Source organism: Lepidochelys kempii, chromosome 7 (assembly GCF_965140265.1).
Source record: "Lepidochelys kempii isolate rLepKem1 chromosome 7, rLepKem1.hap2, whole genome shotgun sequence".
NCBI classification, from domain to species: domain Eukaryota; kingdom Metazoa; phylum Chordata; order Testudines; family Cheloniidae; genus Lepidochelys; species Lepidochelys kempii.
Window position 1 is genome coordinate 108105119 of NC_133262.1, and position 12428 is coordinate 108117546.

The 12428-nt window shown below is 37.0% G+C and overlaps 1 protein-coding gene across 5 annotated transcripts in view; it reads right to left on the reverse strand.

The window, feature by feature from the left end:
• WDR11 (WD repeat domain 11) overlaps positions 1 to 12428 on the reverse strand; it is a 72653-nt gene that overhangs the window by 44840 nt on the left and 15385 nt on the right. For all 5 annotated transcript variants that reach the window (XM_073354200.1, XM_073354199.1, XM_073354202.1 and 2 more), the window contains exons 4-6: positions 7740 to 7913; positions 6010 to 6196; positions 2043 to 2208 (exon numbers count right to left, since the gene is read on the reverse strand). In XM_073354200.1, the coding sequence (XP_073210301.1) occupies positions 2043 to 2208; positions 6010 to 6196; positions 7740 to 7913 (527 nt within the window). The remainder of the gene's footprint in view (positions 1 to 2042; positions 2209 to 6009; positions 6197 to 7739; positions 7914 to 12428) is intronic.

Below are 12428 nucleotides of genomic sequence, written 5' to 3' on the forward strand. Positions count from 1 at the left end.
CAAAGCCAGATGCTCAGAAAAGTGCACGTCACCTTGTGTATAAAAAGCTAAACACACAGAAAATGAAATGTCCTTTCTCCACAGGATTGTTTCCACACTGGTAGTTTTTATACCACCACAAAAAGATTGGATTTGCAGTAGACCTCTGTGAGCTTAATTAAACAATGCCTGCTGCATCGGGGCCAGCTTTTTCCCTATCTAGTTTATTTCTTTTCACTGTCTGTTACTCATCAAAAGAAACTGTCAAGTGGGTGAAGAACTTATGTCTGCCACATTGCTTCTAAAGGCCATGCACTTCTCCCACTCTTGCCCAACTAGCCTGCCCACCCTTCATGAGGAAGCACTTAAAAATTCATTTTAAAATGGAACTTGCAAATATTTTCACACTGACATCAGTTTAGAGTGAACATAATTCACAGTTTTCAATCTTTTCATTTTCTCCCTGCCCACACAAATGTAAACTATTTGGAAAATGCAACTATTATGTTGAATGATTAGATCCTGCTGTATGAATATCTCAACAGCATGTCAATATTCCAAATGGAATCTTGATCAGACAAACTAAATGACTAAGGATTCACAAAAAATAGGAAAGATTAATGTGGATATAGCTTATGAAAAAGCCAGTTTACCTTGCCTAAAGCTACTGACCTAGGCCCTGCTCCAAGTTACACTGGTGTAAGCGAGAACAAAACTTAACCATTGCAATTGAGATACCATAACTTCATGATTTTTCACAATTATGTTTTAGAAATAACAAATAAAATCAGTTTCCATACTTATCTCCAGAAACCAAGCTACATCATATTTAAAAAAAAATTGAGCAGGGCATGCAGGAGAATGAAACAGATGCAGAGATGGATTTTAAATTGGCAGCCTGCAACTTTATTAATTTTAACGGGGAGAGGTACCTCAGTCTGTGAAGATATGGTCTCCCCTCCTTCCTAAAGCTACATCCATCTCCCAGCTTGCTTATTCATGTTTACATTTGGGAGTTGATTTCTTTGAGCTTCCCATCTGCACTGGGCACAGGTTGTGATGAAGTTACCAACTTCACTTATTAAACTTACAGCTTTTAAATACCTTTCCTTATTAGCCTCTAATCAGGTCCCCAGGATGCTATGGGAAAGTAAACTCCCCTAGGCACTACATGAATCTTCCCCTGAGGGAAAAATTCTTTCTGGATTCCAAAACTAGTGATCTGGTCAGATGCACAGAATCTTGGAAATGCAGTTCAAATTATACCTCCATTTTTCCAATAGGGATAGCACAACAGTAATCACGCCAGAATGGCTTATGCATGCATGCCAGTGAAGCTTTATATACAGCAAGGAGATGGGAGGGATGGGAGAGCTAATCATCTCTCTCTCTGTCTTCCAAGGGCCAATGGGTGGCAGAGGCACCTCTTCTCTACCCCTGCCCAGGACAAATCTTCACTTGCAACGGGGTTGGGGTGGAAGAGAAAGGCTGTGGAGCACTCAAGCCTATTCCACCCAGTCTATTCCCTGCCAGGCTGATCAACTACTGTTCTTGATGAGATGAAGGGGGCAATTTTGTGATCATATCACAGTTTGAACAAACCATTCTAAGTGTCATGGGACCCTAGCTCTAAATTCAAGATTCCTTTATAGGTTATAACTGAGAAATCAGAATTGTCACGTTAAAACATTTTCTTTCAATAGATGTAAAAGCAGCTTTTCCTCATAGCACATGGTAAAATAATTTACGTGATACAGTGTTATGCAGTACAGAATATATGGTTGCTCAGTAGTATTTCTCACATATTAGTGCACAATAAGAACCTTTGCTCTTCACACTAAATTAAAGTTTTCCTTGGGTTTTACAGACTTAAAACCCCAGCCTAAACATCTCTTTGACAGCCACATAGGAAACATAACTTTAGAAAGAAAGAATCATATATTTGATATTTATAAAAATCAAATTTATCTAGTTATAGTCCCTAGAATTCAGTAACGGCTGGTATTAATTGCAAAGAATGTTAAATGAAATAAGCGTAGGCAGAAACAAACTAGATTTGTTACCTGTACAAAAGGTATGCCTGTTCTTTCAATAGCTATTACACCTACTGTCTGGTTCACTTCAAGGTCAAGAATCAAAATTTCTCTGGGATAGAGTAACAACATGTAGTTTCTTTTGGAAGGTAGATATGACAACTGAAGACACTCATTCAGTGTTACAGATTCAGCACTGAAATATACCAAATGCACATCTATTAAGCAGTTTTTACATAGTTCATAAAGCAGGAGCAGCTTTAAAGAGGTTTTGATATTAGCATATTTCAAACTCAGAATACAATTAATAGCAGCATGGTAATATTTTGCATGCAGCCACAAAAGCCAATTTCCAAGGACTGCCCACTTCAACAGATAAGACAGTTGTAGTTACCCCATTTGATCCATCACAATTCAAAATACACCTCTGGAAATTAAAGTCAAACTGAAAAGCCTTGAAAAATGAATAAGTTTATGATGCTAGGGAAATAAATGTAATGTAATGGTTTCACATTTCAAGAGAAAGGCTGTCCAACTGTGAATAGCGTTAGCAGTTGAAGCATCTATTGGTATTCATGAGAAATCAGCCTCACTCATGGGGCTCATTGCAATTTGCATATCACTGTGCATAATTTTTTATTTTGTAATTAACTAAAACTAGCCTCACAGCCAGAAAGTATGTTAAAGTTGAAATAAAGAAGTTGAGAATGCACAAACAGTATTTCAGCATGTTGCTGACTACAACACTATTAATAATCAAATGCAATGTATCTAAACAAGAGAGGGGCTGTGAAACAGAGGACATTCTTGAGACTATACATCTAATAATTAGTCTGTAAATCTGTGATAGAGTCATAAAGGGCATCTGTATCTTATGTAAACTCTTCATACTATTGAAAGTTCTGAGCAATTTATCATCTATCTCGCAGCTCACTTCTTTTTGCTCTCCCTTTCTCTCTTGTTTTGCACAACCCATACAACTAACTCCCCCTTCATAACTAAAGGGCAACTAAAACAAATCCAAACCAATCACCGCTGTACCACTTACTTTTTGTTCTCTCATTCCCTTTGACTATTTATATTGTTTTGGGTGTGAAGGTAACTAGCAAACATGAAGTTTAAGAATGCATTCAGAACAACACAGAAACAAATTCCACCTTTGTTAATGTATCGTTACTATACCTGTGTGCGTATATCTATAGACAGATATACACACTCACCCCCCACGTTGCAGCAGCACATTCGATCTCCTTGATATTTTTTTTTTAAATCAAATATTCTATCTGATGTAGCACAAGCAGATCATGATAGAATAATATAAAAAGAATGTCACACACTTTAACTTAAAAGTATAAAGATCACAATTACTTAAACGATTACAAAATGAGATGCCATTAAGTCTTCTGTTCTATTTGCAATTTAAACAGCTTATTAAAATGAAGTCCAAATTTTTAATCTGCACTAAAATTTGGCGTTAAGCGCTGATTGACAATACTGTCTGATTAGTTTGTTCACACAATCACTGGCAGATTGGAAGGTATTTTTAACAAGTAAAAAAGTACAAAAAGAAAAAAAATCACAACATATAAAAATGGAAGTTAGCTGATTTCTAGAATAACTTAAAATGAAGTAATTTTAGCTTTTAAAATACTGAAATTTAACGTACAGGTTTAAATTCTGATTTTATTTATGTTATTTATTTATTTATAAATCATCTATCGTTAATTGCTAGGTGCAGGATAAAAAGAAATTAAGAGTCACTCTTAAACATAAAAATAATGTCTCTCTTTACTGCTGCTATTATTTAGGGTTTTCTGATTTTCCTCTAATACTCGCCCCCCCAATCCCATATTCAATGGGAAACGATATCAGGCCCTTCTCAGCTTTCATTATTAAAGGAAGGCTTTTCCAAAAAAGTGGGGCTTGGTTTGAAAATAGTCAGACTTGGACTTATGCTAATCTCCTTTAATAAGTTGTTTAACTGTCATAGATCGCCCACTTAGCATACTATGCCATCTACCCCTGCCATAATATGCTTGACACAGAGATTCTAAGGCTCTGTCCACACTATGGTGGCCTGTAGAGTACAGACACTACATGCCCCCCAAGACTGAGTAAAAAGAGCAGTGTGGATGGTGAGGCATTGCTCGGGTGAGTAAAGACACACCAGAACCTTAGGGTATGTGCTGTGCACAGCTCCCTACACACCCAAGCAGTGCCTACCGCATCTACACTGCTATTCCTAGCAATGTAGTATCCTGCTGCTGGAGCCTTTCCCAGCCCCAGCGAAAGACTCCAGGAGCAGGGAAAGGCTCCAGATGGGGGAAAGCTTTTCCCTGCCACATGTAACTACAACTGCAGTTTGGATGCAGCCAGTTTTTCACTGTGGCATGTAGCTACATGTACTCTATATGCCCGTGCAGACAATTCTCTGAGTGGAATTGGAGAGGTAATCTCAGATAGTCTTTACAGAATTCAAGAATAATCTTTAAGGTTTTACAGACTGGGACTAGAACCTCAAACCAAATAGGGAAAATGGGTATGATATGCTTGCCACTGTTTTTCCTTACTCAGAAAGCAGATGAGTCAATGTGGCTTTTACTTGGACAGTTGCACCTCACATTAAGTTGGAGGTAACAGCAGCATTGTTCACAGTTAAATCTTTAAAGAGGTACAGTCTCCTGGCAAACTGGAGACAGGAAAAGGTATGAATAATTGGTATTTTCTTAAATGCATTATACTTCAGTTTTAGAATGAGTACAACGCAATCCTAATCAGATTTTACAACCCAAAATTAAGAACTGCATATAACTAGGTACACATCATCTTCCGAAGTTTGAAGAAATACATTTAAAAACTGAGATTGCCTCATTTCAGAAGATACTGACAATTATTAAAAATACTAATACTAAAAATTATTAGATATTTGAAAAATAATCATACATTATATGCACCGTTTGAGCAAGTTCCTTGAAGGAATGCAGATAAAGGCAAGCAGTTGTACTTATTAGGGTTAGCAGATCACTAATAAAGTGCAATCTATTTACTATGTGGTAAATTCTGATAATGATTGAAGTAATTTTTGCTCAAATGCTGAAACAAAGTGCAATTTATTAAGGAAAAGTTACTCTAAAAATGGCATTGCGGTTCAGTATTCATTGTTTGAATGTTTTCTATATCATTTTGCTCATTTGCTCACCTTAGAAATAAAAAGATTTGTTCCTATCTACCAGGCTTACAAACTCAGCTGAGATCTGAAAGTTAAGCTGTGTTCTTTTCTGTTTCTTCAACATCACTATTCATCAGAACGCAGACCTTTACTATGCCATTTTGATGCCACTGAAGACCATAGATTTCTACAGTTGTAAATTAGGACAAAATTGGGCCCTTCAATTGGGATATATTTAACAACTCAGCTGATGATGCAGGAGAAGGAATAAAATCCAACTCCGTCTTTCAGGATTATTGGATCTGTAAGAATAGGGTGGGAGTTAGCAAAACTTATTCGTCCATAATGTAAGCACATGACTCCAAAAGTCATGAGACAGAAAGCAGATTTGTTGAATGGGAAAGTGCTCTTTGTTCGCTAACTTTTTAGAATGTATCTACTGTAAGAATTCCCTCTCTTCCCTTCAACAATCAGAAGTAATTACTAAAAACAGGTTCAATTAAACCTTATCCAGGGAATCAAAATTAAAAGGAAACAGACGCCTGCAGGATTTAATAAAAGTAGATGCCTGACATCAGGTTCTTCACATTTCATAATTACAGGGCCAGATGCCCTTTAGTTTCACTACTACAGTGGAGAAGATTAGAGATGCTAGGACATGGAGAAAAAAATAATTCTGCAATTTCCCTGTCCCTCAAAGATTTTTTATCAAATATTGTATCATAAATTAATCCAAGTAGTATTTACAGGATTTATAATATGACACATATATATATATAGTTCCAGAGAAAAAGTTCTGTCTGGACAGAAGAAACACTTGCAACTTACCTTGGTTTTTCATTAGTGATTAAAATTTTGACTTTATCAAGGGCCTTTTTGGCCCCTGTAGCAGCAACCAGCTTGTTATGAGAAGGACTAGAATGTGGACTGGAGATGTAAACTTTTTTCCCTGAGCTGGCAGGAGCCTTGGAAGGAGAGAAGTCTGAGATGAACACAATGCCCTCACTGGTGAGCACTGTATCAAGAAAAACATTTTTTTATTATAGCAAACTATGATGTGCAATTTTCTTATGATGTTTTATTTTTAATATAGCTTTTGGGTGGAAAAATTATAATAGTTTTAATGATATTGAACTGGCTGGGAAATTCATAATTCTAGCTAACAGGAATCTTCTAGTGAAAGAGCAGCAAATGGTCTATTACAATTCATTAGAGGCCACAAAACTCAGTTTTTCAAAATTAAGTCCGTATATTACAAAATACTGTACAGATTATTGGCAGAAAGTTCTTATTTGTCCTTTTACATTAGTTACGTACGCTGATTTTCAGTCATCAACTATTCCTCATTAAGTTTTACAATGCAAAAGGAAAGCATGGTTACCCACAAGAATAAGTCCCCATTGCCAGTCTCACGCAGAATTGTTCTCTCAGAACCTCTAATTATAACATTTACATGATTGCATAACCCGACTCAGCCTTAACTATGAAGCCATGATGGACATCTCCATAATTTTATATTATGTATGTATACACAGATACACCCAAAAGCGCCTTCCTTCAGTTTGATTTGCATGGAGGGAAGCAAGAAAAATGCAGAAACTATACCCAATCTCATTATGGAGAAAAGAGTAGTGATGGAGCTAAATTCAGAAATGGAAATGGTAATTTCGTTTTTTTTTTTTTTTTTTTTTGCTATTTCAACTAAATTGTGCACAGATTTCCTTTGACATCTTGGCTGCTTTTGACACTGCTGATCAGATGCTCCCCTTCTTGAAAACCCGCCTTTCCAAGGCCCCATTCATTCCTGGTTTCCTTCTACTTCTCTAGTCAGTCCCTCAGCAGCTTTTCTAGTGGGCCTTCTTCCCCATCACCCCACCTCACTTTCAGAAGGGATCCCACAAGGCTCTGACGTTAGATCACTCTTGCTCTTCAGCCTTTCTTGAAGTAATTCAATTACTGCTTAAGGCTATTGTTTGCAAATTCAGAAACAATGCTGGATCCTTCATCTCACAACCTGGACACTTGTTCCCTTTCTCATACACAGTTAAGTAGCGTACATATGGAATGACCTCCTAATATGCCAAGTCACCACCCACACAATCAAATCCTCTTCAGATTCACTTCCACAATGCTCGTGAGTTAGTAAGAAATGATACTAGACAAATGTCTATAGTAGTGGTTCCCAAACTTGTTCCGCCACTTGTGCGGGGAAAGCCCCTGGCAGGCAGGCCGGGCAGTTTGTTTACCTGCCACGTCCGCAGGTTCGGCTGATCGCAGCTCCCAGTGGCCACAGTTCGCTGCTCCGGACCAATGGGAGCTGCGAAGTGGCGTGGGCTGTAGCTCACGAAAGCTTATACTCAAATAAATTTGTTAGTCTCTAAGGTGCCACAAGTACTCCTTTTCTTTTTGCGGATACAGACTAACACAGCTGCTACTCTGAACCAGAGATTCTAAACTTCTTCTTCTAAACTACCTGTATTTTCTACTATACCAAGTATACTGTCAGCACGAAACAAACATCATAAAAATAAGAAATTCCTTTTGTATAACAAGCTTACAAGTTAAATGTGAAGGATCAAAGGGATCAAATGAAAAAGAAAGGATGTTTTCTGCATAACTCTTCTTCCAAAGTTTAGTGCCTGTATCTGCATTCCACAGTACAATGTAGTTTGGTGGATGAACTGCAAGTAATAAGTCTCGAGAAGCATCTTGATTCCACAGCCACTGCATGTCTGTCAAAAGAAAGAAGCAACAACTAGCCAAACTTGAAGTTAGTGTTAAAAATATTCATTTTGTTTTAAACCTACTTCGCTTCCAACTACTTGGCCTTATTAGGCTGAAAAAGTGACTTATTAGGAACACCACACTAAATATTTCATGATTTCAAAAAAATTCCTTTTATTACTTCAAGTATTTATTTACAGTATACGTTGATGACATGTTCTCTTAGTCCTGATCAACTGAAGTATACATATTTGAAACTATTTATTTTAGTTTATAACATACCCTAGACATTGGTTTGACAATGAATGAGTTCAAACAACCAAGAAATGTATAAAACAATTTACTAATGCATGCACTGCTATTAGAAAACCTAAAATAGTGGAAGTACCATATATTAAAATAAAACAAAGGACTTCTGTGTTTCAAATTCTCCTTTTGGAATAGAGTCCTGAGTTTAGGAATAACTTTAAATTATCATTCTTATACTATGTATCCAAAAGAATAACTAACTATACTGCTAAAGTGATATGATTAGTCACAAGAGAGGACACCAACCATATTATTCTTTGACATAATGTACCAAATTATTCAAGGTACATGGTCCTGTAACAGTAGGTGAAGTTAGCTAGCAGGGATGGGAGAAGGGGATGGGCCACAGAACAATGGAGTGGGCAAATGTTTATACATGACTGAAAAATGCGAATCTCCCTTCAGTAGAAGCTGCATTGTTTGTTTTCACCCCACTCTCTTTCACCCATTTCCATTCAAATGTTCTTTTCAGATCTAAATAAAATCCTATTGATCAACCACCCTTGAAAAAAAAAAAAAACCATCCTAATCCAGACAACTAAAAGTAAGGGGGAAAATCTGTACTGCCAAACCAAAATGGAATCCGCAGACTACTCTGAAGTTCTGTAAAATAGTACCTAAATCCCTCAGAACACAAATGCAATGTTTCTACTATCAAAAGTAGGATGAAAATAACAAAAAGTTCTGAGCTCTCAATTTTTCTTTCCATTAATTTTTAACTTGATAGCTCACTTTAACAAATGACACTTTTTTATGTGCCAGATCCAACATAAAAGTTAATACAAAAATGCTGTAAGAATGTGCACAAATCATTCGTGTGAAATATTAAATTACTTTGATGTGTTTCTAAGCTGGCAAGAAGAACTCATTACCCAAATCTTTTCAAAGGATGGTTTTCAATATATAATTTCCCTTTATTCTTTAAATAAATAAATAAATAATTAAAAAAGATGAATGACTTCCAATGACATTGAGAATATACTTTGAATCTATCCTGCTGAAGAATGCAGTGTGTCATTACCTACTCAGCTGAGCGAGAAGGACATTTTAAAAAAGCCAGGTACCAATATACAGACTCAGCTAAAATAATGTAACGTATGTGTATAATGTGCTTGAATTTTCAAACACTCAGCACTGACCTAACTCTGCTCCCACTGAAGTCAATGGTAAGATTTCACTGACCTCAGTAATAATGTAAAAAGAAAAGGAGGACTTGTGGCACCTTAGAGACTAACAAATTTATTTGAGCATAAGCTTTCGTGAGCTACAGCTCACTTCTTCTCAAATAAATGTGTTAGTCTCTAAGGTGCCACAAGTACTCCTTTTCTTTTTGCGAATACAGACTAACACAGCTGCTACTCTGAAACTAGTAATAATGTAGTTAAAGCCAACTCAGAGTGCTTTTTTAAACAACTGCAGTGGAAGTACACAGAGAGATCATGAAATGAAAGATATTGTGTATGTATACACACACGGGAAGAAAATTAAGGTTAACACAGGGAGGGATGTCATGTGACTGGACTGAGACTCAGGAGATCTGGACTTAATACCTTGCTTTGCCACAGATGGGTGTGACCCTGGCAAGTCACAATTTCTCTCTACCTCAGTTCCCTATTCATAAAATGGGGCTAATACTTCCTACTCCCCTTCCTTTGTGTTTTGCCTATTCAAGTTCTTCAGGGAAGAAGGGTTAATTGGAGAATGCCGTGCCCAGCTCCCATCAGACTGACATGGTTTACTCTTCCCCAGGCCAAAAGCCCAGGATCAAAGAAAATCCTAAACCTTAAAGAAGATAGGCTGAATGGGCTGTCAGCAACAGTGGCAAGTGATGGGTCTCTGGCAGACAGACATATGAACTGCAATAAGTAGGCTGGCTTTCCCAACAAGAGATGGGAATATGCTGGGTCTAACTGACCTCTGGATAGAGAGGTGAAGCTTTAAAGAAATGCGCATACAGAACTCAGCTGTTTTATTAATCCATTTTATAGACACTATGTTTCTTTTGGCTAACAAATGCCACTTTGTTTGAAGATACTGTTTTTCAGTTACTTCAATGAGCTGATTTAAATTTAAATCAGAAGACTGATTTAAAAAAAAAAGGATAATACTCTTGTTACACTAAAAGACTGAAAATTACAATAAACTTTCTCAATATTATTTTTCTATGTAAGTAATTGATGTAACTGCCAAAGGAATGTTATGTGATGGTAGGAGGGAGATGATCTGTGGGATAATCTCTTTAATAAGATGTGGTTCACACTATGAAAACTTTGTGAGTACCCTGTTCTAGATGGTGGCTTAGAGATGTGTTTTACTACAATGGAGACTATATTCAGAAGTGCTGGTGGAAGGTGCTTGTAGCGCAAAACATTGTAAAATATGGATAAAAAGTTAATCAAATCTTAAAAATAACTTCACCAGTTTCACACCTTAAACAGAAAAAGAATGGATAACCTTGCTTACAAACAGCAATGTAAAGCAGGATGATGTTCTAAAAATACATTTAAAAATGAATTTAAGGTGAGGAAAGGAATGACAATTTTGTTATTTTGTCCCCCACTAACTTTTCTTCCATTCATCAAAACAACAGGGATAATGATTTCCTCGAGTGAGAAGGTACAAGTTACACACTACTGGGAGTAGATGGCAGATTGGTGCTAAACAATCAGAAAATGGCTTTAAGCAACACGTAAAAAGCCACACTATTCGTTCAGTAACTCAGTCTCATCATCTTAGAAAAAAACCCGTAACTCTAGAGAAAAAAACAAAGCTAATTGAATTAACTGAAGCCAACAAAAGCATGTTTAAGCTTTGCTGTATTTTATCCACTTTATTTTATGCTTCTGTTTTATAAACCTTGCTAAAGAAACAAAAGTCTAATTTGTTAAGTGGCTTTTCAGATAATACAGTTAAAGATAAACACAGGATTCAGGCTGATGTCAGAGAGTTTGGAAGAGGGGAAAAAAAAGAAAAAGAAAAAAAAAAAAAAAGGCTTGGAGCCCAAATGAACTATCAACTATTCTCAGAAATGTACCATGAAAATTTCATTGCACAACAAAACTTTATTTCTGAGTTTTACTTCAGAAATAAAACAACCTATAAAGTGTGATGCTAATAAGGACGTGGGTAGCTGTAAAATAAAGAGATTTACTCGGAGTTTGGTTTGATTTTAAAATTACAGGAGAGCTTAAAAGATGACAAAATGTGTTTGCACAGAAACTTGTTTACTGAAAAATTCCCAAGAAAATAAAACTGCATGTTTCTTTTAGCAACCAGAATCTCATACACAAGAGGAGATCTTGTAAGTCCCTACTACCAATAATAATAAAGTAGTTTTTACCCAAGATCCTCAATGTCATGCATTGTGTGTGTGTGAGTGAGTGTGTGTCAGAGAGGATGTGTGAGTGAATGTGTGTCAGAGAGAGAGAGAGAGAGAGAGAGAGAGAGAGATGTATCTAAGGTCATTCAGCGAATCTGGTTGAAGCAGAATGGTTTAATGTTTAAGCCCCTGTTCTAACCATCAGACTAAGACTTCTCCACTGGAGGCATTTGCTGGATGGTAACCCGTTGACTGAAGCCAGGTAAAAGGAAGGTTGTTTACTACTCCCCCTCTCCTGCTGCTCTTTGTTCCACTCCACTACTAAGTCCTAGAGCAGCTCTTCAGTCCTCCCACCAATTCACCATACCTACTAGTATGACAATGAGCTCTGCGGCAAGCAGCACTTCTAGAGACTATCGGGCTGGCTTCCACAACTTCCAGAGCTAAGTAGTTTGCTGAAGGAAGATGGGATGAGGTAAAGCATCCCACCAGACATCACCAGTAATTGCCAATACACCCAGCCCAACTAGCATTAGGAGCCTGCTATCCAGCACAATCAAGCACAGACCCTCCACAAGTCCCAGCACAAAACACACCTACAGTTTCATACTGATTACAGCCCACAAATTTTTGTGGCCGGAAAGGCCTGTGAAATTTAGGTATTTTGCATTAAGGAACTGGGTGGTTTCTAGGTTGTGGGTGGAAAAAGATTGAAAACCACCGTCTTAATCTATGCTCCTTTTTTATTTTTTAATAGGGGCACAATAAAGAACATTCCAACTCCTAAGCAAGGACGACTATTTATACATGGCTTTGTGAGTATTTTCTATAGCTTCCCGTTGAAGAGTTGCAACATGCAGATGTATACAGATACGACAATGTAAAAAGCAAATGC